This window comes from Embiotoca jacksoni, unplaced genomic scaffold (genome assembly GCF_022577435.1).
Source record: "Embiotoca jacksoni isolate LCO1_2020_lvr unplaced genomic scaffold, fEmbJac1.0.p SCAF_14, whole genome shotgun sequence".
Classification (NCBI taxonomy): domain Eukaryota; kingdom Metazoa; phylum Chordata; class Actinopteri; family Embiotocidae; genus Embiotoca; species Embiotoca jacksoni.
Genome location: NW_027185274.1, coordinates 7,812,647 through 7,832,730, shown reverse-complemented (window position 1 = coordinate 7,832,730; position 20,084 = coordinate 7,812,647). Strand labels below are relative to the sequence as shown.

General features: G+C 39.6%; 1 protein-coding gene across 1 annotated transcript; it reads left to right on the top strand.

Annotated features, from left to right (window-relative positions):
- Positions 1 to 3,795: 3,795 nt before the first annotated feature.
- Positions 3,796 to 19,957, top strand: samsn1a (SAM domain, SH3 domain and nuclear localisation signals 1a). The gene is made up of 15 exons (XM_069147725.1): positions 3,796 to 3,832; positions 5,451 to 5,630; positions 6,040 to 6,086; positions 7,002 to 7,042; positions 7,398 to 7,481; positions 7,798 to 7,892; positions 10,077 to 10,200; positions 10,787 to 11,211; positions 15,261 to 15,341; positions 15,717 to 15,845; positions 16,521 to 16,638; positions 16,748 to 16,899; positions 17,075 to 17,281; positions 17,420 to 17,567; positions 19,167 to 19,957. The coding sequence occupies exons 1-15, from the start codon at positions 3,809 to 3,811 to the stop codon at positions 19,322 to 19,324; spliced, it is 2,013 nt and encodes a 670-aa protein (XP_069003826.1). The 5' UTR covers positions 3,796 to 3,808; the 3' UTR covers positions 19,325 to 19,957.
- The last annotated feature ends 127 nt before the right edge of the window (positions 19,958 to 20,084 follow it).

The window sequence follows — 20,084 nt, the reverse complement described above, 5'->3', positions numbered from 1 at the left end:
TTGTTGTGCTGCATTCACTTCATGTGCCCTTCTGTCCATGTGTGTGTTTACATAATCTGGGGACAAGCCATGATGTTATATAATGGTTCATTCATTGCCTGTTGCTGCATTTGTCTTTTTCAGCAGATGAATTTTCTCGAACCTGTGAGGAGTTTTGTGCAGAGGACTATTTCACAACTTGCTGTGAAAAGGATCTGTGCCAGACCTGAGGCACCCTTCGGCGTTCACTTTCACTTTCTGATTGATCACATTGGAATGAAAAAGAAGAAATAGATAAATCTTATTATATGGTGCAAGATGATTTATTAGTGATTCAAGATTTTGTGACACTCCTCTCTTTGATGTTGTGTTTTATTAAAGTCTACTAATTTTGATTGAAACTTGTTGAGTCCCATTCATCATCCTACCGCCTTCTTAAACTGTGCGCAACACACTAGTCGTCACAGCTGTGTTTTTTTTTATTTTTTATGAACGGGTGCTGGAAACAGGGCACACACACACACACACACACACACACACACACACACACACACACACACACACACACACACACACACACACACACACACACACACACACACACTTAATCCCTTCCTGATGTCACTTTAGTGGGTCACTGCAGCTGCCTGCTGCTATGTGGGTCACTGTCTGTCACTGTGAAGTTGAACTCCTGGAGACATCTACTTAATTAAAAATGAAGAGCATACAACTTTTAATTGCTTTTATCCATTTATTTCAGCTGTGTTTTGTTACAGGTGGGTGAAAAAAAATAAAAACTCTGGTGTATGTCCGTGATAGAGTATCATGTGCAGACTGTATGGGTCCCTGCGGGGTTAAAAAAAAAATTTTCCCCTTGGGGATTAATAAAGTAACTACCTACCTACCTACCTATTCAGTTGAGGTGAACTTTAACCAAATGTTCCCTTCTGATAGCCGCTGACTTTAAAGGCACCATAAACCGTTTCTGACCATTAGTGGCACTGTTGTGCAATATTTTGACAAGTCGGTTTTGTTTTTATCTCGCCTTCACATTTGAAAATGTGCATGTACAAATACGAGGGAGACAAAATATGCAATCATACTCATGCTGTTTTGCAAATATCTCACTTAGGTCTGTGAAGGCCTCACTGAACTTGGTGCTTTCATTTCATGCCTTTTTTAAACATACACACACAGAGTTCAACCACTCGCCATACACCAAGCTGACGTTAATGCCTCTGGCTGCTGTGAGCCTCTTTCCTGGCAGCATTGGGTCAGGTTACATTGTTTTAGGACTGGCCATGTCACACCCTTTTACTGTCAGGTACGTACTGTACTAGGAAGGCTGAACCTGTCCCCAGAAACAAATTACCGCAGCACGTTTCATTCAGGTTAAATATGGAGATTAGAATACAAAATTAAATATGGACTACAAAGAACATTTTTATGAACATGATGAGTAACAGGACCATTTTAAACACTTTTTAGGCTATTTGGGTAATTTTAAGCTCCTCCACAGATGACCCAAGTCACATTTAAAACCATAGTTATGTTGCTCAAATGACACAAAGGCCTTCTTGTGATATATATAACATTAGAAGATCACAGTGAACTGGATCCAAATACTTTCCAACCTCACACATCATTCCTTTTATGACATATGATGCTGTCATAGCTGAAAAATATAGGTCATATGTGTTAATCTGCCCATCTGTTTCTTCTGCACATTAGAGCAGCTCAGACATCAGAAGTGGATGATTGGTAGATTAATAGATCACCACCTTCACACTTAACCTTAATAAACACATATTGCACATTGAACCTCTCCAGAAGAGACACAAGTCACTACCAGCAGCAAAATGAATGCATTCAAAATATTTCCGTTTTTATTGCATCAATTCTGGGTGCATCGCCCCAAACCAAAATATGTGGTGGCTTTCTATCATTTAAAGGAATTAGGGTGATTTCTGGGGAGGCCAGTAGTTGCACAGAGCCACGTTTAGAGATGAAACAACACACACAGCTGCTGCCCACCCAAGAAAGAGCTATGTTTGTTTTTAATATCAAAATGATGGCAGCACGAGGGCATGGTTGTTGTAGATTCATTGTTTTCTTATAAGTGTATTTTTCACATTATAAACTACTCCTCTAGCTGCACTAGCTGGTAGTACAGTCTTAACTCATGCATTTTACTTTCCTGTGTTTTCATTTCATGCTACTTTCAGTTTCTACTGTACCACATTTATCTGACTGCTATACTTACTTTAATGATGCTTTTATAAAAAAAAAATACATAATTATGAATTAAACTACCCATTAATAAATGGCTCAAATCAGCTCTATCTTCAGCCACTACATCAACCATAATATGAAAGCTTACATGTAAATGCTGTAATAATAATGATTGTACTTCTCATACTTTCAGTGTATTTTTTTTTTTTGCTAATATGTCTACATTTTAGCACAACTAATATTTTAAAATAATGTCTTTATAAAGCTGACTATGTTTTTCAATGATCCTATCAATGTTGAGTGTTTTGTGAAAAGTTTCAGTTTTAGAGGTTTAGACGCATTTGGCTGAATAGCCATTAAAATATGTGCATTCTTATATCAGTGCAGATGATGTATCACCGGAGACGAAAAAGTTAAGAAGAATCACAGATGATGTAAACACAAGGCCGACAAACTGTAGAGTGAAGACGGGACAGAGAAGTCCACAACTAAACTTAAATACCATATCAATTTTCTTACTTTAATTTGATGCTACTTTCCACTTTTACTGCACTACATTTCAGAGGGATATATATTTTTATGTATCTAACGTTCATCTTTACTGGAATCTTTTTCAGCTTAAGATTTGACTTAAAAAAAAAAAACATGATCGAATATCAAAACAGGTGTTCCTAAACATTTTGGTTTGTGACCAATAATAAAAAGTTCTTGGCATTGCAATAATCAATGCCATTTAATATCACCTTTTTTTTAAATTTTAATTTTTTGTTACAAAAAAGTTTGACTTTTCATGCATAGTTTTGGGTAATAATTCAAAAATTTGAAATAGGTAAGCTTTTACTTAAAGTTACATATAAATAAAGGTGCGATACATCCAAGCTATTGACAAACAAGTTCCCACTATGCTTTTTAAGCCTATTACTGCCAGCTAAATCTCTGTATTTCACAGAGTTTTAAAATCTGGTGAGATATTTCTGTGCTAACGGCACTGGGCATGTTGAATGACCAGAGCGTACACACCAGAGACTTCCGCAAGCCTGGCTAACCTCCAGTTTAGCCCTATGCCAACAGGAATAAAGATAAAATAATTCCATTGTGCGTCTCTTTTAGACTTTTCAAATGTTATCGAAACAAATAGATTAAATTGTTATTTACTGTTTGTAGCTGCAACAAAGCCACAGAGGGCAGGGAATGACGCAGGTTAAGATGTAAGCAAGAGTCAACAGTGCTTTTGTAATTACTTTCACAAGCAGATAGAGGAGGCTCAATAAAGAATAAAATAAATATATAACCAAAAAAGGAGCAATACTTCCCTACCAGATTTTTTTTTTTTTTTTTAAACAAATACTCAATCTGCTGCTCTACCAATGGTGGGCTTGTTGTTAGGAGTGAGTTCTGCTTTGGCTCATAGAGTAATGGTGGTCCATCTATTGGATTAGTGGGGGGATTTCACTGTGGTATTAATCTGAGAAGACAGCAGGCGACCAGGGCTGGGCTCACACTGAGCTGTTGTGTCTCTCAGCCTCTGGCTATCACTCAGCTCGCGGTTTCTCCTCCATCTGACGCACTAAAGCGAACAGGAGAGCTCTCAGCCAACATGAACCTTTTCTGCTTTTCACTGGTAAGAGATACACTTTGCTTTCTCTATTTACATTACAAGCTGTGTGTGAGTTGCTGAGGGAAAGGTGACAAGTGAGGTTGCCCACGAGGAATATCAGAATCATAAGTATCATGCTGCGTAAATCTTAATATATGGGAAAATACTGAGTATATGCAAGGTTTTTTTTATCATGATGTGCCTCTAGATAAGATAAAGATGATCCCAAAGACAGACCACTGTAACTCTAGTCAGAATGCACCTGTTAGTTTCTGTTTGTCAGCAGTCAGATCAACTACTGCAGATAGTTTAATCATTAGACAATAACACCTCATGAGTTTTTCCTTTTACTCATCTGCTTTGTTTAGCTTTCCATCAGTTTACCCTGTGTACTACACAAGAGTAGAGACTATAGAGACTTGTACTATAATCACAGTGTGTTCTCTAGTTCATGTATTTCGATGATGTATGGGTGCAAGTGCTCGAAGAGTATTGATTAGTGAAGCAGCAAGAGTTAAGACCACATTTGCACATGCAAAACACACACACACACACACACACACACACACACACACACACACACACACACACACACACACACACACACACACACACACACACACACACACACACACAAATACACACACGTGGTCACACACCCCTCAGATGCTGCTGCAGCTGTCATTCTACACGTGGGTACGAGGAGACTTGTCTCTGGACAGATGCTGGGGATGTTGAACAGTCATCAGGGTGATTAATGGACATCTTGCTACAATAAACAAAGGCTTGAACTGTGCCTCCACTGATTGTCCTCTGCACGTCACATGTACGATGACTTCTTGCAAAGTAATGAGATATTTCATTGGTTTCACTAATGATTCAGCGCAAGTGTTTAACTGGGGACAGATGAGTAAACTGTGTTATACAGATATAAGTGTCGGGAATAAACATATGCACATAAGGACATAAGTTTAATTAAAAGTCTAGATGGACTATAAAATTACATGATTACGTCAAAGATTACAGCAAAATGAAGTAGTATTAAAATGTCTGAAGAAAGTGGAATCCTCAGAGAAACTGTAGAAAATGAAAAATGAATGAATCCAAATGAACAAGAGTTCAAACTTAAAAAGGGATGATTTCATATCACCATGAGCTGAAATGCCTTCTGTTATTGCCACTAAAAACAGCTCAACTGAACAGATAAGGCATCACTGATAAGATGAGCTGAAGAGAGAAACTGGTGTTCCTAGAAGAAATCCAAACAAGCCAAAACATTTTTAATCCACACCGAAATCTGCTCTGAGGAAATTCAATCCTTCTCTACATCTATGGTTGACAAGCAAATTCAAAAGAGCTTTGGAGCAGCATTAGTGGCACAATCCCTACTGTCATATCAAATCCTCACGACTCTAATTTTGTTTTGTTTTTATCAGTTTAGAATGAAATGGTGATTTTGATGCTGTTTCGGCCATCTAAAGCATTTTGGCTCTAAAAAAACAGCCATTATCTAAATTTCAAATTGATGTGTGTGCTCATCATTAGTGCTCAGATTTAATCTGACATAATAGATTAAATCCATTCATAGATAATGTCTGCTGATCATTTTCAACCCTCTGTCTGTGTGTCCACTTGGCATCAGGAGGGGTCTATGGACAGCCTGTACGAGGCTGTGCAGAGCTCCAGCGATGTTCCCCCGCAGCCCATCCCCAGCCGCTCATCCAGCCGCTCGTGCAGTCGTTCCTGCAGCCGCTCCTGCAGCCCGGCCGTCCTGCTGGACGACAACACAAAGTGGCAAGGCTCTGGAAGGTCGATATCCATGGTAGGAGGGACACATACTGTGCATCCTGCACACTCAAGCGTGTCCATGACGCATTCATGTGGCACAGATTGAATGGTGGAGCCATGCGAACAGTCATGACCTGATTGTATGGGGTCACCTCTCTGATGAATTGGGATTTATGGATTTCCACCAACCAAAATGTACCTACAAAATAAAGCTGATTATGAAATGATAAACAGAGCCAGTTGACAGCTGCTGTCAACTGAGGCCAAACTTTTCCAAATGCTCAATTCAGGCTTGTCTCGTAAATGAAATGTTCCTGATGTCCCTTCATCAGTCAATCTGTCCATGAGTCTGCTACAGGATTCAATTCCTTCCCCAAATCCATTCAAATGTGGCAATAACCTGCTTATTTTGTACAGATTGTGAATGCTTTGTTGTTCTTCAGGAGATGCCTCAGATGCAGGGGACCATTTCTAATAAAAAAAAAAGAAGGTGAGCTCATCAGAAAATTACACCCAAGCATACTAACATGATACTAGATGCACCAAATTACATTGTTTCTAGCTATCAGGAAAATCTACTGCATACGTCTGTCACTTATTCTTGTATTTTTCATGCCATTTTGCTGTGAACTGACAATGCAATTGCATGAGAAACATGTCACGTAATCCTGGCTGGACTTTAGGCTCGTGTTCATCTGCTGTACAACGTGGTCTTTATTCTGTGTCTTTTGTTAGACGTGCTTGCAAACCAGCAAAAAAATCTGCCCTGCAAGTGAAAGGGGCTTTCCAATAGTGTAATAATATGGCTTGAAGGGCTCCCTGTTCATTTTCACTCAGGGGTTAATACTGTAAATCCTTCCTACTGTAGAGCAGACAGGCTCTTCAGCAGTGCTCCTCTCCTTATCTCCTTTTGTGCATGGACTCACTTTAATAATATGCTGCACTCTAAGAATAGTGATTGACAACCCATTAGACACAATTGGAACAAAAAGCTTTGTATATATTTCACAGCTTGTTGGACAATTTTTTTGGGGGGGAGAAGCAGGGCCCTCTGGATTGTTGGGCCAGCAGAAGGCAGATTATGGCTTTGAGCTATTTGGACTAAGCGGATTCAAGGTTCCAGTAGCCTCAACACCTTTACTCCCCTGGCTTTACGTTGAAAGAAACACAACTCTGCGGTCACAAAGTGGCCTCTCACTCCAAAGGAAAATTAGATTTTGCAGAGAGTACAGCTTCCCAACATGAGTCTACTTTCACATGATGACATTTTAAAGCCCCTGTTCTGTGATCTGTGCCTGTACATCATTAAAAAAAAAACATTCACAGTGTTGTTGTTGTTTCTCCCTCCACTAAAACACTAATATAGCAACTGCATAATATATCTCTCTCTAAATTTTACTTTCAGAACACACATACCCAAATCAGCATCAGATAATGAAACACTGGGTGAGTATGAAAAATGACATTTCTGTTATTTTTTTTATTGCTGGCTTCATGTAAAGACGTGTAGGTTCAAAGACATTTGACAGCAACAAAAAAGAATGTTTAAACATAACACTGTGTACAGTATATGTTCCTGTGTTTCCACCCATGCATTCACCTGTGTCATAAACCCTTTGAAAGACTACAGTAATATCAATTACCATTTTGAAAGCTGCTAGTAAAATGTTAGTCTATTATGTACAACATCCACTAACCTACCAGAGTGCTCGTCCATGACTCACAGAACCCTTTCACTGTGGCCTCCGTTCAACCCGACTTTTCACTTCAAATCCTCAATGTCCATCTCCCTCTACGGCAGATAACCCCGGCAGTAATACCGCAGTCTGGCAGCCAGCCAAGAGCCGAGAAGATTTAGTCCACATCACCAACAATCACAATGAAGGTAAATAGAAAATAAATAGGTTAAGCTCATCTAAAGTAACGTTCATTTGAACTCTCAGCATGACGCCCACAGACAAGGGATGGGGTTTCAAACTACTGACTGGTAAAACTACTTACACGGATCTGCAATAACTGTATGATTTTAAACACAAAGCAGTGGGAGACATTTTGTGACTGTTAGGAAAAAAAATGCATTTTTTGATTTGATTCTTAAAGTTGCTATGTATTATAACAAATTACTTAAAAAGTGCAGTGGAGTGTTGATTTGTTTGACTTTCCAGTGTATCACTAATGCAGACGATTATGTTTCCTTTTAGAGATGCGGAAGACAAAGCAAAGAACAGAAACCAAAGGAGGGAAAGGAGCACATCCCTCTGGCATGAAGAAAAATGAGAAGCTGCCCTCAAACCAGGTTAGAAGAAAATGTTTCAGTTTCGTCCCCTCAGCCTGTCTCACTCATTCAAAACCTCAATCAGTAGATATTTTGCAAACAGTTGCAGTGATGGAAAATTAATGCAATGCAATGTTACATCCAAACAAACATTTTAAATGCACCGGTAGCAGTTAAATATAATGAAGAAGTGGAACAGTTTTTTGTTTTGGTTTAAAGGTCTGCAACTAAAAATGGAAACAAAATCTAGACTTGCGACTTGTGTCAGAACACCCGTCTTTATATCACTGCAACACTGTCATGAATACAGCACTGAATACATTCACTTTGTCGCAGATTGATAAATCTGTGTTCTTATGTACGTCAGAAAGTGCAGACTCATGTTCATATGACACAGCAGACCATTTAGCTTTAACAGGAGCGCCAAGCTGCCACCTGCTTATGACATCCAGAGGGCCTCTGTTGGCCTAAATGGCACAATCTTTTAACGCTGATTGGGTTTTAATGCAGTGCAGATGGTCCAAAGAGGGGTACTCCTCTCTGTGTAATCTCTGGGCCACATGGCAGAGAGAGATGTGAAAAAGATGAGCATTTTGTGTGTGTGTGTGTGTGTGTGTGTGTTTGAGATGGGTGAGGGTTTGGAGACCACATGCCAAGTCACCCAGTGCCCAGTTGGCCTAATGCCCATCACAGTGAGAAGCAAACAAAGCAGAGCCTGCCAGGTGTGGATCATTGCAGTTTTAAGTACCTCACTGCATGACTGCAGCTGAAATAACCCAAATGACCCAAGATGACGACGTGCAAAGACGCAGTGGCTTTGTGCTAAGTATGTGTGTAGTCTTGAAAATGAATGTGCAGTTTTGTTGTGCTTGCACAGTGGTTGATGAAGTTAATGAATCTTGAATAGGAGTTTTTAGAAGATACTGTCAACCTTTTTTTTTTCTTCCATAAAACCATCTCTAATTGCCTCGAGATTCAGTTTGAATAGTAGAAAATGCTAGACTTTTTTTGCTGTGTCTGGATGTTTTAATGAAAACAAAACAATACCAAGAAACTGGAAGTAATATCTCCCACATGAACAAGTTATCTAAAAACATTTACTGTTACAAGTCAGTCATTTTGATTCAGTCACAGTCATTGAAGTTCAGTGAACTATAAGGTGAAGGGGAAAAAGCTTTGCATTTTTGTAGTAATATAAAATAGTGATATTTATTAATAAGCATAAATCTCTGAGCAGATATAACCCTAATGTTTACTGTGGTCCAATCTTGTTAGCAGGCCTACATTTGGTAATTAGATTAAATGCAAAGTAGAGTTGATGCTAATGAGATTTCTCCTGGCTATTTCTCCTTGGTATTGTCATAAACCAAAGCCTTGGACAAATAAATACTGATAAATGGAAAGTGAAGGAATCAAAGATGTAACAATTTATCTTGAGCAAAACTTGAATGTCTGAACCAAATTCAACAACCATTTATTCTGTAGTCATTCAAGATGTTTCACTAAAAACAAAATAAATTACCCGCATGGTGGCGCTAGATTAAAAATTATGTAATCACATGTCTGACTCACCAAATGGAGAATATTGAAGTGTCTCAATTCACATACTTCCATAACAATGTTAGTGGATTTATCTGTGTAGTGTGTGAATTTCAACAGGGTAGTGTCATCTCAAATCACACACGGCCATTTTGACTTATCCACTCAGAATTGCAAGCGTAAGTACGGAAGTACGTGATTTAAGACCCAGTCTTGGTATAAGCCTGCCATTGGATGGCTCTTCAGTCAACACTCTCCTCCTGTTTCACTATCTGTGTGTGAAAATTGTTTTGATGAAGACTGGGATTGTGCAATAAAGCAGTCCTGCTTGGTTATTTTTGGTCTTTTAGCATTTCAATGCCAGGCCTCGCCTCCCTACGAACAAATGTTTCACCAAAGAAAGTTCCCCTTTCTGTGCTGCACCCTGAACTTAACGCTGCCCAACAAGGTTTGTGATTGGTTTAAAGAAATAGAAGCAAAACAGAAGTTTTTTCTCCTTTACCAGATATCTGGCTAACTGACCAGTAGTGTGGCTATACACTGAGCTGTGTTACATAAAAGTAGGGAATTACCATGTGAGAAAAGGTCCCTGTGAAAGGGACTGAGACATTTTGGAGACAGTAATGAAAGTATTTAAATGGAGCATGTGTTTGTTTGTCTTTTCAGAGTGCCCATATCAATGGAGTGGCTGCAGAGTCTAAACCTGCTGTCAAAAGAGGCCAAAAAACTGGAAAGAAACCAGGCGGAAAGAGCGGGAAGGAAGGGACAAAGAAAAGCCACAACTCCAAGGGTAAGACAGTTTTCTACAACAGCATGGATGTGGTTCATCTTCAGACCTTGCTGGGACAGATTTTGAACTATACTTCTGCTTTTAAGTGTTGCAACACCTTCAGTGTAGGTGTGCTCAGTAAGGTACACAGAGTGCTGCTCTCAAGCAAACAAGCATCCGTTCAAACTATGAGGCTTATGATAGACTAGGAAACACTTCAAAATTTCTACCAATCACTGTTACCTATTTAATTTGGCTACTTCATTTTTGAAATAATTGAAGGAAGAAGGCATGCTGGGAAAAGCGGGGAGAGGAGCCCATGAAAAATACTTGATGATTCATGTAATTTTTTTTTTTAAAGAATTGATGTTAATTAAAAAAAAAAAAAAAAAAAAAGAATAATAATAATAAAAAAAAATCCTAAAAAAAAAAAGCACAGTTTGTACAGGATAACTGCTGTCGTGCCGGGGAGGGGGGGGGGCACAAATCTCTTCTCTGGCATCACCTCAAAATGACATCTGATTCCAGTTGAAATGGAGTCTCTGACTTTCCTCCAGTTAACTGGCACTTTTGATTTGTTGTCTTCTCTTCGGTCTTCTCTTCTCAGTGTGCTCCCCACCAGGCACGATGAGCCCACCCATTGGACCCCACTATCTGGACGTGCCGTATAGGTCAGACAGGAGGCCCTACCTTGGCAAATCCTCCACCCTCCCCGCTCAGGAGAACACAACCCCGGGCCGATGCTCAGACACGGCGAGCCTGCCCGGTGGAGCAACGCCCACCCACCAGCAGCGCTGGAGCAACCCTGGTGACAGCAGTCCTGTCTGGGGGACGGTCCAGCACACATGCCGCAGGCCGCTCACAGAGTATCGCGTGTACTCCCATGACTTCACCACACCTCAAGGGAAGGAGTGGGAAGGAAGACAGCAGCAGGCGGTGACCCGGGATGACAGCTTGAAACGGGACAATAAACCCCTGATTTCCCCAAAGGTGCCGCGATCTGTCACTGATGTGGATCTGTCAGAACAAAATGTAAGTTTGCACAGTGCTGTCATTGATTTTACTTTTCAATTAACTTCATGCAAAATTCAGTGATCTGAAAAAACCCCCGATATAAATTCTTCTGTACACATTTGCCCAGAGTTTTTCGAGGTTCTTGGCCAATGGATTGCCCCAAGCATCTTCTTAAACTTGTTCACAGTACTTTTGTGAATGACAGTCGTCTCAGTTGCTTCTTTCTCTTCATGTAATCCCAGACTGACTTGATGATGTTGAGATTAGAGTTTTGTGGGGGCCACGTGATCTGTTGCAGGTCTCTTTTTTTGGTCTTCTCGCTGAATATAATTCTTTATGTCTCTGACTGTATGTTTTGGGTTCTTGTCATGCTGCAGTGTGAATTTCAGACCAATGACCCTCTGACGGTATTGCGCAATACAGATAACACTGTTTTAAAATTTGGCTCAGTATGCTATGTTTTTGAAGTTATTTAAAAAATAGGCATGCAGGAGCTACTTTTTTTTAAATTTTTTTATAGGTCTGGCTATGCTTCATAGAGAATCATTTCCAGGTGTTGCTTCGGTAGACCTCGTGTTAATTTTGAAACTATTGGAGCAGCCTTTAAACAATCACCATTGACAACCATATGTGCTGAAATTCTACCACCGCTGCCATTACATTTAGAAATGCTTAACTTCAGTGTCATCGCTCTTAGTCTCCCACATTGGTTGCTGATTGGTCCGCCCTTCAGAGGGGCTGAGCAAACCTAAATGTAAACAGAATTTCCAGACTATAATCACAGTGAAGAGACCTGAAGCTGTGATTATAGTCTGTAAACAGCAGGCTCAACGCCTTGTGCCCCACAACACATTTTACAATGTGATTAAAAGGGTCTTCTAAGAATACTGAGGCACCACAATATTTATATAATATATGGTTTTTGGTTGCTATAATTAATCCTTATGCTGGCCATGAGGAGATACCATCATGATTCCAGTGTAATTCATGCGAGATAAAATCCAAATCCTTGTTGTAGGATAAAATTCAGCAGTACAGTTAGAAACGCAAAGCATATCAACCTGCTAAAATTAGACTAATAAAATGACTACATATTGTTTTTAAAAGCCTTTTTCACAGAAAGAGGATGGTGGATTTTGCTCACTCATACCACCATACCTCGCTAATACCATACAATAGTGCAGATTGACCTCAGAGGGCAAATGCCTTTGTGTACACTTGACATCAAAAGCATAAAACCGTTACATGTGCGGTACACGCAATGTGTTTCGCATAGGACTGAAGCTTAACATGACTCGGGTGAAAATTGTCCGAGATGAAAAGAATGAGCGTGTATGGAGATTATAAAGTCCCTATGGATCTGTAGTGTCATTGGTTCTTAGAGACAGAAAGTCATTTAACAGGACACAAAGCCTCTAAAGACCAGAGCCAGAGAGTAGAGGTTACCACTCTCTCCTCATAAACCCATTTTGTTTTCTGACGCTGTTGCTTTCTGTAATATTATAGTTGTTTTTTTGTCGGTTCTCCTTGGACATTATACGCGTTTTGTCACTATGTGGTCAACACAATATATTACGAGAATCATACATTTAGCAGTTAACAGGTCCTCTTTAAGGAAATAGCGCATACAGGAAATATATTACAAAAAGTCAACTTGAATCTTGTTTTTCTTGTTCTTGTTCATTGAAGAAAGTCCTTTAAAGAATATTGACAACAAATAAGAAAACCACCTTTGGCTTCCTTAAATCGCACACATCTCGTTTTGCATTCTTCCCTTCAGATGAACAACTACCTCTCCAGGGATTCAGAGCCTCTGAAGTAATAGATTAGAAACCTTAATCTGGATTGACAGGAGTTTATGGTTGATTGCAAGCAGTAGGATTAGGCAGCGGTTTGTTTGTACAATTCCCCCTTTTTTTTTTTTTTTTACAATTGACCACATAAAACCATCGGCAATGTAAACACAGTGGCAAATCCCCACAAGTCAAAGTCAGAACAATTACTGGCAGCAATGTGAAGGGTAAAACCTGCCTCACTAGGGAGACCATTATCTTGTAAGAAGGTCGTTATTCAAAGATTTTTTTTAAAACTTTGAATAAATTGACGAATCAGCTATTGACACTGAAGAGTTTCCAAGACATAAAATGAAATATATTCATGTCCATATTGAGAGCAGAGGTAGACCGGAAAGTGTTTCGACATAAGAAAGTTGCCACTTTCAGCTGTTCCTCCGTCATACAGCATCACTTCCTCAAAAATCTTCACCCGAAATTAAGAAATGAAGGCAAAGGATAATTACTCTAGCACCAAGTTCCCTATTGCTGATAAAAGGAAAATTTGAGAGATATTGAACTTCAATATATCTTTACACGTTTGCTTCCCTTTTTATCCCTTAAATTTAAAGAAAAACTGAGAGGTTTATAGGTGTGTAAAATATACACTATAACCTGATACGTGACTCCCTGCAGTGGTTTAGTGATTGAGTTATACTGCGTGACATTACAGAATAACTCTGTGCGGAACAACCACAGCAATGCAACCCCGGCAACAGATATGACATTAGCTCATCCTCAGCGGCTTCTCTCGTGTCTGTTTAAAAACAAAGGCCTGAACTCTAAAAACAAAATACCGCCGTTCCTGGAAATGACTCTCAGCGCGTCTCGGTAAGTGGGCACAAAATGCACACCTAAGCATTTGTATTTTTCCCTTTTCAAAGCAATACTGCTCTGACAGACACAGCGTCAATTGCCTCACATCCTGTGTGTTGTAAGGAAGTAGGCCAGCCAGTCCATCAGACAGCCAGCCTCTTGTGTTACTTAACACTTCACTGTCAAGAGAGTGAGCTAAAGAAAGGAGAAGAGAGGAGCAAGGACTGAGATCTGACAATAACCTTAAAACAGCAGAAAATGTTACACAGGGCGGCTTCCAATGTGTCGGACAAAGCAAAGAGCAGCAAACCAAAGGTAGGTGAAAAAGCTGAAAAAAAAAACAACAACACTGCTGTAGCGAGGCAAGATGAGACATATTGTAGGAAGCTGAGATGTCCCAATGTCACCTTTGACTGTCACTAAAAGAAATGACAGAAAAAATGAGAGAAAGTTACAAATCTGGTTAGGATGAGGCTGAATTTATTGTATAACATACTTAATATCCACAGGGAAACATGAAAAAAAAAAAGAAGATGACACCCAAAGACTATTTGTTTGGCCCAAATATGTACAGAAATGTTTTCTTTTTCCAAATTTGTAAAACAGGCAAAAGATAATGACAATAAAATACAAAAAATACTAAGACACTAAAGCTGAAGTCAGCGGGAAGAACGACTTTCAAATGAAAACCTTAATTTCTGCCCCTGTATTTTTAGGCATAGCAGTAAAACATGTCAGTCAAATCGGTTCCTGTTGCATTAAATCAATCTGCAGATGGATGTCTAGGAGTATGGAGCTCATAGTTAAACCAGGATTTCCAGGGATTACTCATTTATATAATAATTTTGATGCTCTGCTGCTGCATGATGGATGTTAGGGAGAGATTACAATGATTTTTAGTTTCATGGAAAATTGGGGCGAAAGAAGGGAAATAATTAAAATTGAACTAGAGTAAAGCATCTATGAGTTTTATTTATATCTTTAGATACTCCCCTGGGTTTGCCAGTGCACCTGTACAGACACAAATATTGTTCTCTGCTGCTACTGAACTGTTGCTTGATTTCAAGCCTGATTTCAACAAATGTTCCTCATATTGTACAAGCTCTTATTTTGAAACACCTTTGAAACAGACTGAAGATTTGCAACATGCGGTATTTACTGTATGCGCCTTTAGTTTGCTTTTTAGTTAAAATCTTTGTAGCTTTGATTAAAACGGAGCAATTCTTTGACATTCCTTCATGGACACAAAATATGTGTGGAAATCTATACTGATATTTTATCTGTGAAATCTGGGTGGGTCAGATAGACTTGCGACAGCTGAGACAGGTGTCTCAAGAAGCTGTTCAACCACACAATGTGTCAGTGCTGTATTACTTGTCTATAACTTGACCTCCTTTTGTCTTTTTGTCTTCCCCACAGCGCTCCACGAGCTTCGGCAGGTTCGACGGTCTCAGACATCAGTCACCACAGCTTAAACCAGAAGACAGTGGAACAACTATGGTTTGTAGACGTGTTTGTTTTTCATTTTACATAATGCATTATGTCTGCTCAGGAGGTGAGAAGAATGACAATAAAACAAGTGGTACTGTAAAGTCTGTGGAAAGAAAACATTTGCGTTAAAGATATTTTTGCACATTTACAAAAATGGATCGCCATGCAACAAAGTGTTAATAAAAAGAAAGAAAGTAAGACATTAAAAAAGGTTAACAGCAGATCGTTTTTTTTTTGCAAGTGATGCATTTTGCAAGTGATGCAGTTTGCTGTATGTTTATGGAACAGAGGTACATATTTTTTGGGGCTAAATATAATTAGGTGGATGAAATGTAACATATCTTTGATAGCGCTGTTTGTACTTAAGCACCTTTCTGTACTCAGCTCACAGAAGAATGTGAAAGTTCAGACCCACACAAATCAGCTGGACTGGGGAAGAAGATGAAAGCGATTTCATTGACCATGCGCAGAAAAATGGGAAAAAAACACGGCAAGTCTTTCTCTGAGGAAACGGTGAGTCTCCAGATAATAGACACAAACACACGCACGCGCGCACGCACGCACGCACGCACGCGCACACACACACACACACACACACACACACACACACACACACACACACACACACACACACACACACACACACACACACACACACACACACAAAACCCAAGCCTACCACGGGGGCTGAAGCTTTCGGTCTTTCATACACATCTTTCCAAGAGTACATTATCGTTTCATGTCCACCAATCAACAGTTTGTGTTGACAGATGATCAAAAAAACCCCAATAGCTGCGACACCAAAACTCGAAAATACCAAAACCATCGGCCTCATTTACTCTGTTGTTTTTCTCAAAAGTCTTATCGCTTTCATCTCCCTTAAAGCCACATCCTTAAATATGACGCTGCTGTTGGCAGTATTTAAATGATGCTCTTCACTCTGAAAAGTGTTGCGTTTCACTGTTACACAGATAGATAGATAAGAGGAAAGTTTGAAGCTGCTATGTAACTTTCACAACTTCCATCTCCCACCTCTCTGTCTCAGCCTTTTTTTTAAATTTTTTAGTCTATTTCTGTTTGACTTATTTGATTGGTCTACAGCAGTTTACACACTAAAGGCTCGTCTGTATCATATGACTTTCTTCTCAATTCAGTTTTTTTTTTTTCGTTTTTTTTTTTTTAATCTAGGGCGATGACACCGACAAAGACCCAGAGGCAGAGACAGAAAGTATCCATCCAGTTGAGAAAAACCCTGCAAAGACAAGCAACTCCTTAGAGAGCCTTTACAGCGGCCAGAGCTCCTCGAGTAAGCAGCTGCACATGATTCACATACGAGTGTGTGGAGTTACTTTCAATACCAGGTGATGTTATTCAGAAACCAGAACTGTGTGATCATACTATGTTCGTGGTTTCAGGCGGTGTGACCAGCGAGTCCAACGGTTCTGGTCAGAGAGACAGTCTGAGGCTGGAGGAGGACGGCTCCTACCAGGGACAGTTCTGTGGCAGAGCTCGGGTCCACACAGATTTCGTCCCCAGCCCGTATGACACAGACTCCCTCAAACTCAAGGTAACCTGACAGAGGTCTGTTGTGTGACAACAACAAAGCCAAAGTAGAAGTGGTTCTTTCAACAGATAAAATTAACCATGATGCTGATTTGAAAGACAAAAGTTGAGCATTTCAGAGTTAGCAAATTAGAATTACATTACTTATTCTACCCATTAATAATAATCATTTTTCCTAGGTTGGTGACATTATCAACATCATCAGTAAGCCTCCGATGGGCATCTGGACAGGCATGCTAAACAACAAAGTGGGCAACTTCAAGTTCATCTATGTGGACATTCTGGTGGAGGAAGAGGAGGAAACTCCTAAGATCAGACAACAGAAGCTGTGCAAAAGACCCCGACCTAAAACATTGTTGGAGTTACTGGAGCGACTCAAACTGGAGGTGAGGACTCGCTCACTTAAGTTAAGATCATTTCAAAGAGTTCTCAGTTAACTTCTGTGGTTGACATCAATTAAAAAGTAAACTTCAAGTAGTTACAATCAGTTGATGTTAAAGAAGACACCACTGCTGCCGTTTCAGGAGTACACCTCTGCCCTGCTGCTAAACGGCTATCAGACCGTGGAGGACCTGATGCACCTGCAGGAGAAGGACCTGATCGAGCTGAACGTCAGAGACCCCGAGCACAGGCGCATGCTCCTGGCTGCTGCTGGATGCCGCTACACAGAAGGTCAGCAGCTTGTATTGATGCCAACAATGAACAACAAACAACGCCTGCTGTTACAGATCAGGAATTAGTGCTCAATTCAATGGCAACATTGTTCAATGAAGTTAGTTTTCAGTACACTGATCACTCAAATAAACTTAAAGATCCTCGTGAAGGGTCCCTGTCTATTTGCCTTAGATGGCTTATTTTGCAGTGATGACTGGCTCAATGTATATTCTTTTAATGCCAGCAGAGATTTAGAACAATATTTATAGTTCCACACAAAATGTTTATTTATTCTCTATAATCTTTCTAGTGCCAATAACCATGAAAGACAAAAAAAAAGAAAAGAAAAGTTCCCTTAAGATTTTAACACTGAAATGCTGAAGAATCTGTTTTTTGCCACCAAACTTCCAACCAGCATTTGTGAGGTTTAAATTCGATCTATTGAATCTCTCAGCATTTGTCTGCGTAGATGGCGGAGTGTTTCTTCAGCGATCAGGCAGCAGTAATAGTAAAGTCATTAAGGCGGCATGTAGAGCTTAATAATAATTAAGTGTGTCACACCTGTGAGCTGGCACGCCGCACAGTTTTGTCATCAGCCGATCAGAAGTGATTCAACAAAGCAAAAGTAATTCTATATCTTTAATAACTTAAGTGACATATAAACAGCAAGAGAAGCCGAGGTGAAAGTCGTACTAAATAACTTTCATTGAAAATTAAAAACAAAGTCCTTTAGTTTTAACGTATGAACAGTTTTTGTCACTTGTTAAATGGCGAATTTATTTTGCCTGTAAAATAAAAGATTTTGCTCTTTAAAAAGTCAAATACTGTTGCAGGTAAAAGAGACATTTGAGCCACACTGAACTGAAACACATCCGCCATACTGTGAAAGGCTTATCAGTCATTTTCTGTTACTCAGATAGAAAGTGCTTACAACGGCAGAAGGTGTTCCTGTAATCTTTAAGCAGAAGGCTAAGTAGTTTTGTTTTCATTCATACAGCCCCGCATGAACAAAAACGAGACTTCTTTCCAGTATGAAGAGGGAACAACTCCCACCGGCCAGTTTCATCAGTCTCTTTCTTTACTGAGTGTAAATTTGGCAGATAATAAGGCAAATACAATGTTGTTGTAAATTTTCAGTTTGGGTGACAGTGAGAATAAACAGATGGCAGCAGGCGCAGCGTGACCCGGCCGAGCTTGTTGACTCTCATGAGATGCCAGTAATTTAATCAAGCTGAACTCCATTAGGTTGATGCTTTGGCCACGAGGATTAGTAGCTTCTGTCAGTGAGGTAGGAAAGTGAGGAGGAGGGGACAAGGTGATGTGTTTTCTGCTGCTGTTTGCTGGGTCACACCTGCACATCTTAGTCTTGTATTTGGGTCATTTGTACACTCACAGTCAACCAACTTTAACTTTGAAAATAAAGTACAGTGCTGTTACTATGATGGCAATAAATCCAATTAAATGTCAAAGAGCATCAGCCTGATCACGTCTAAATATGAGTTAATTTCCACTGAGTGAATCACTTGGTGCCGGTTTCAACTTCTGTAACGTGGTTAGAAGCAGAAATCTTTTTATATTATGCCATTTGATTAAATGATATCCGCTTTGTGGCCGCAGGTGACGATGTGAGAGATGCGGAGGAGCACAAATCCCCCCCCCACAGTCTGCAGGAAGAAGACAGCGACTGTCCCAGAGACTCGGGCTGCTTCATCCCGTCTGAATGTTCAGACACCAAGGAGGACACGGAGCAGGTCGCACAGGCGGTGGAATCGTGAAGTGCTCGTTTGGCAGATGGATGCTTTGACATTTGGACACAATTTTTTTTTTTTATGCGTTCATCCCTTAATTTTCTCAAAATGTCGCATTTATATTCCTTGTTCCAGACAGAAGCTCACCTAATGTAGAAGCTTTTACATATAAGAACCAATATTCTAAATATCATCTTCTCCTTTTGTCACCTCATCAACATAATAGCTGTAAGTTTTTATTTTTAGAGGGTATTTTATTTTGGAGAAATTACATTTCAATTTACTGTCGATTGTATTTATTGCATTTTAAATCATTCAATGTTTTCCTTCATATAAAGCCTTTATTTATCATTGCTGCATCACTTTTACCTTTCTCATCACATCCAGTCTCAATTTAACTTCCAGTGTATTTTCTTTTTTCTCCTGTGAATGAAGTAATATTGGTGAAGGGATGTTTTCAAATTATAGTGTTGGGGTTTGAACAATGCATATTCAGATCTTGGCTGCAGTGTATACTGTACAGATTAACACGTGCTATTTTCTGGACATGTGAGTGAATGAGGGTGTGTGTGAGAGAACCTGCGTGTATGCTCATGTGAAAGTCAAGGTTCATCTGTTTTCACAACATTTTGTAAATAAAATAAAGAAATAGTCAAATAATTTTGTTTTTGTGGTTCACAGTCATTTATTTCGCCTATCAGTGCAAACAAATATCTACGAATCAAGTGTAATAAGTAAATACGAAATGCGACTTTCAATTGGACAATATAAATGTAGTTTAAGTAAA

Bases quoted from the DNA above. Each gene is read 5' to 3' on its own strand.
- samsn1a (XM_069147725.1), top strand. From the start codon at position 3,809: ATGAACCTTTTCTGCTTTTCACTG. The intron at 15,846-16,520 runs GTGAGTCTCCAG...TTTTTAATCTAG, and splicing joins AGTCTTTCTCTGAGGAAACG to GGCGATGACACCGACAAAGA. The intron at 17,282-17,419 runs GTGAGGACTCGC...CTGCCGTTTCAG, and splicing joins TGGAGCGACTCAAACTGGAG to GAGTACACCTCTGCCCTGCT.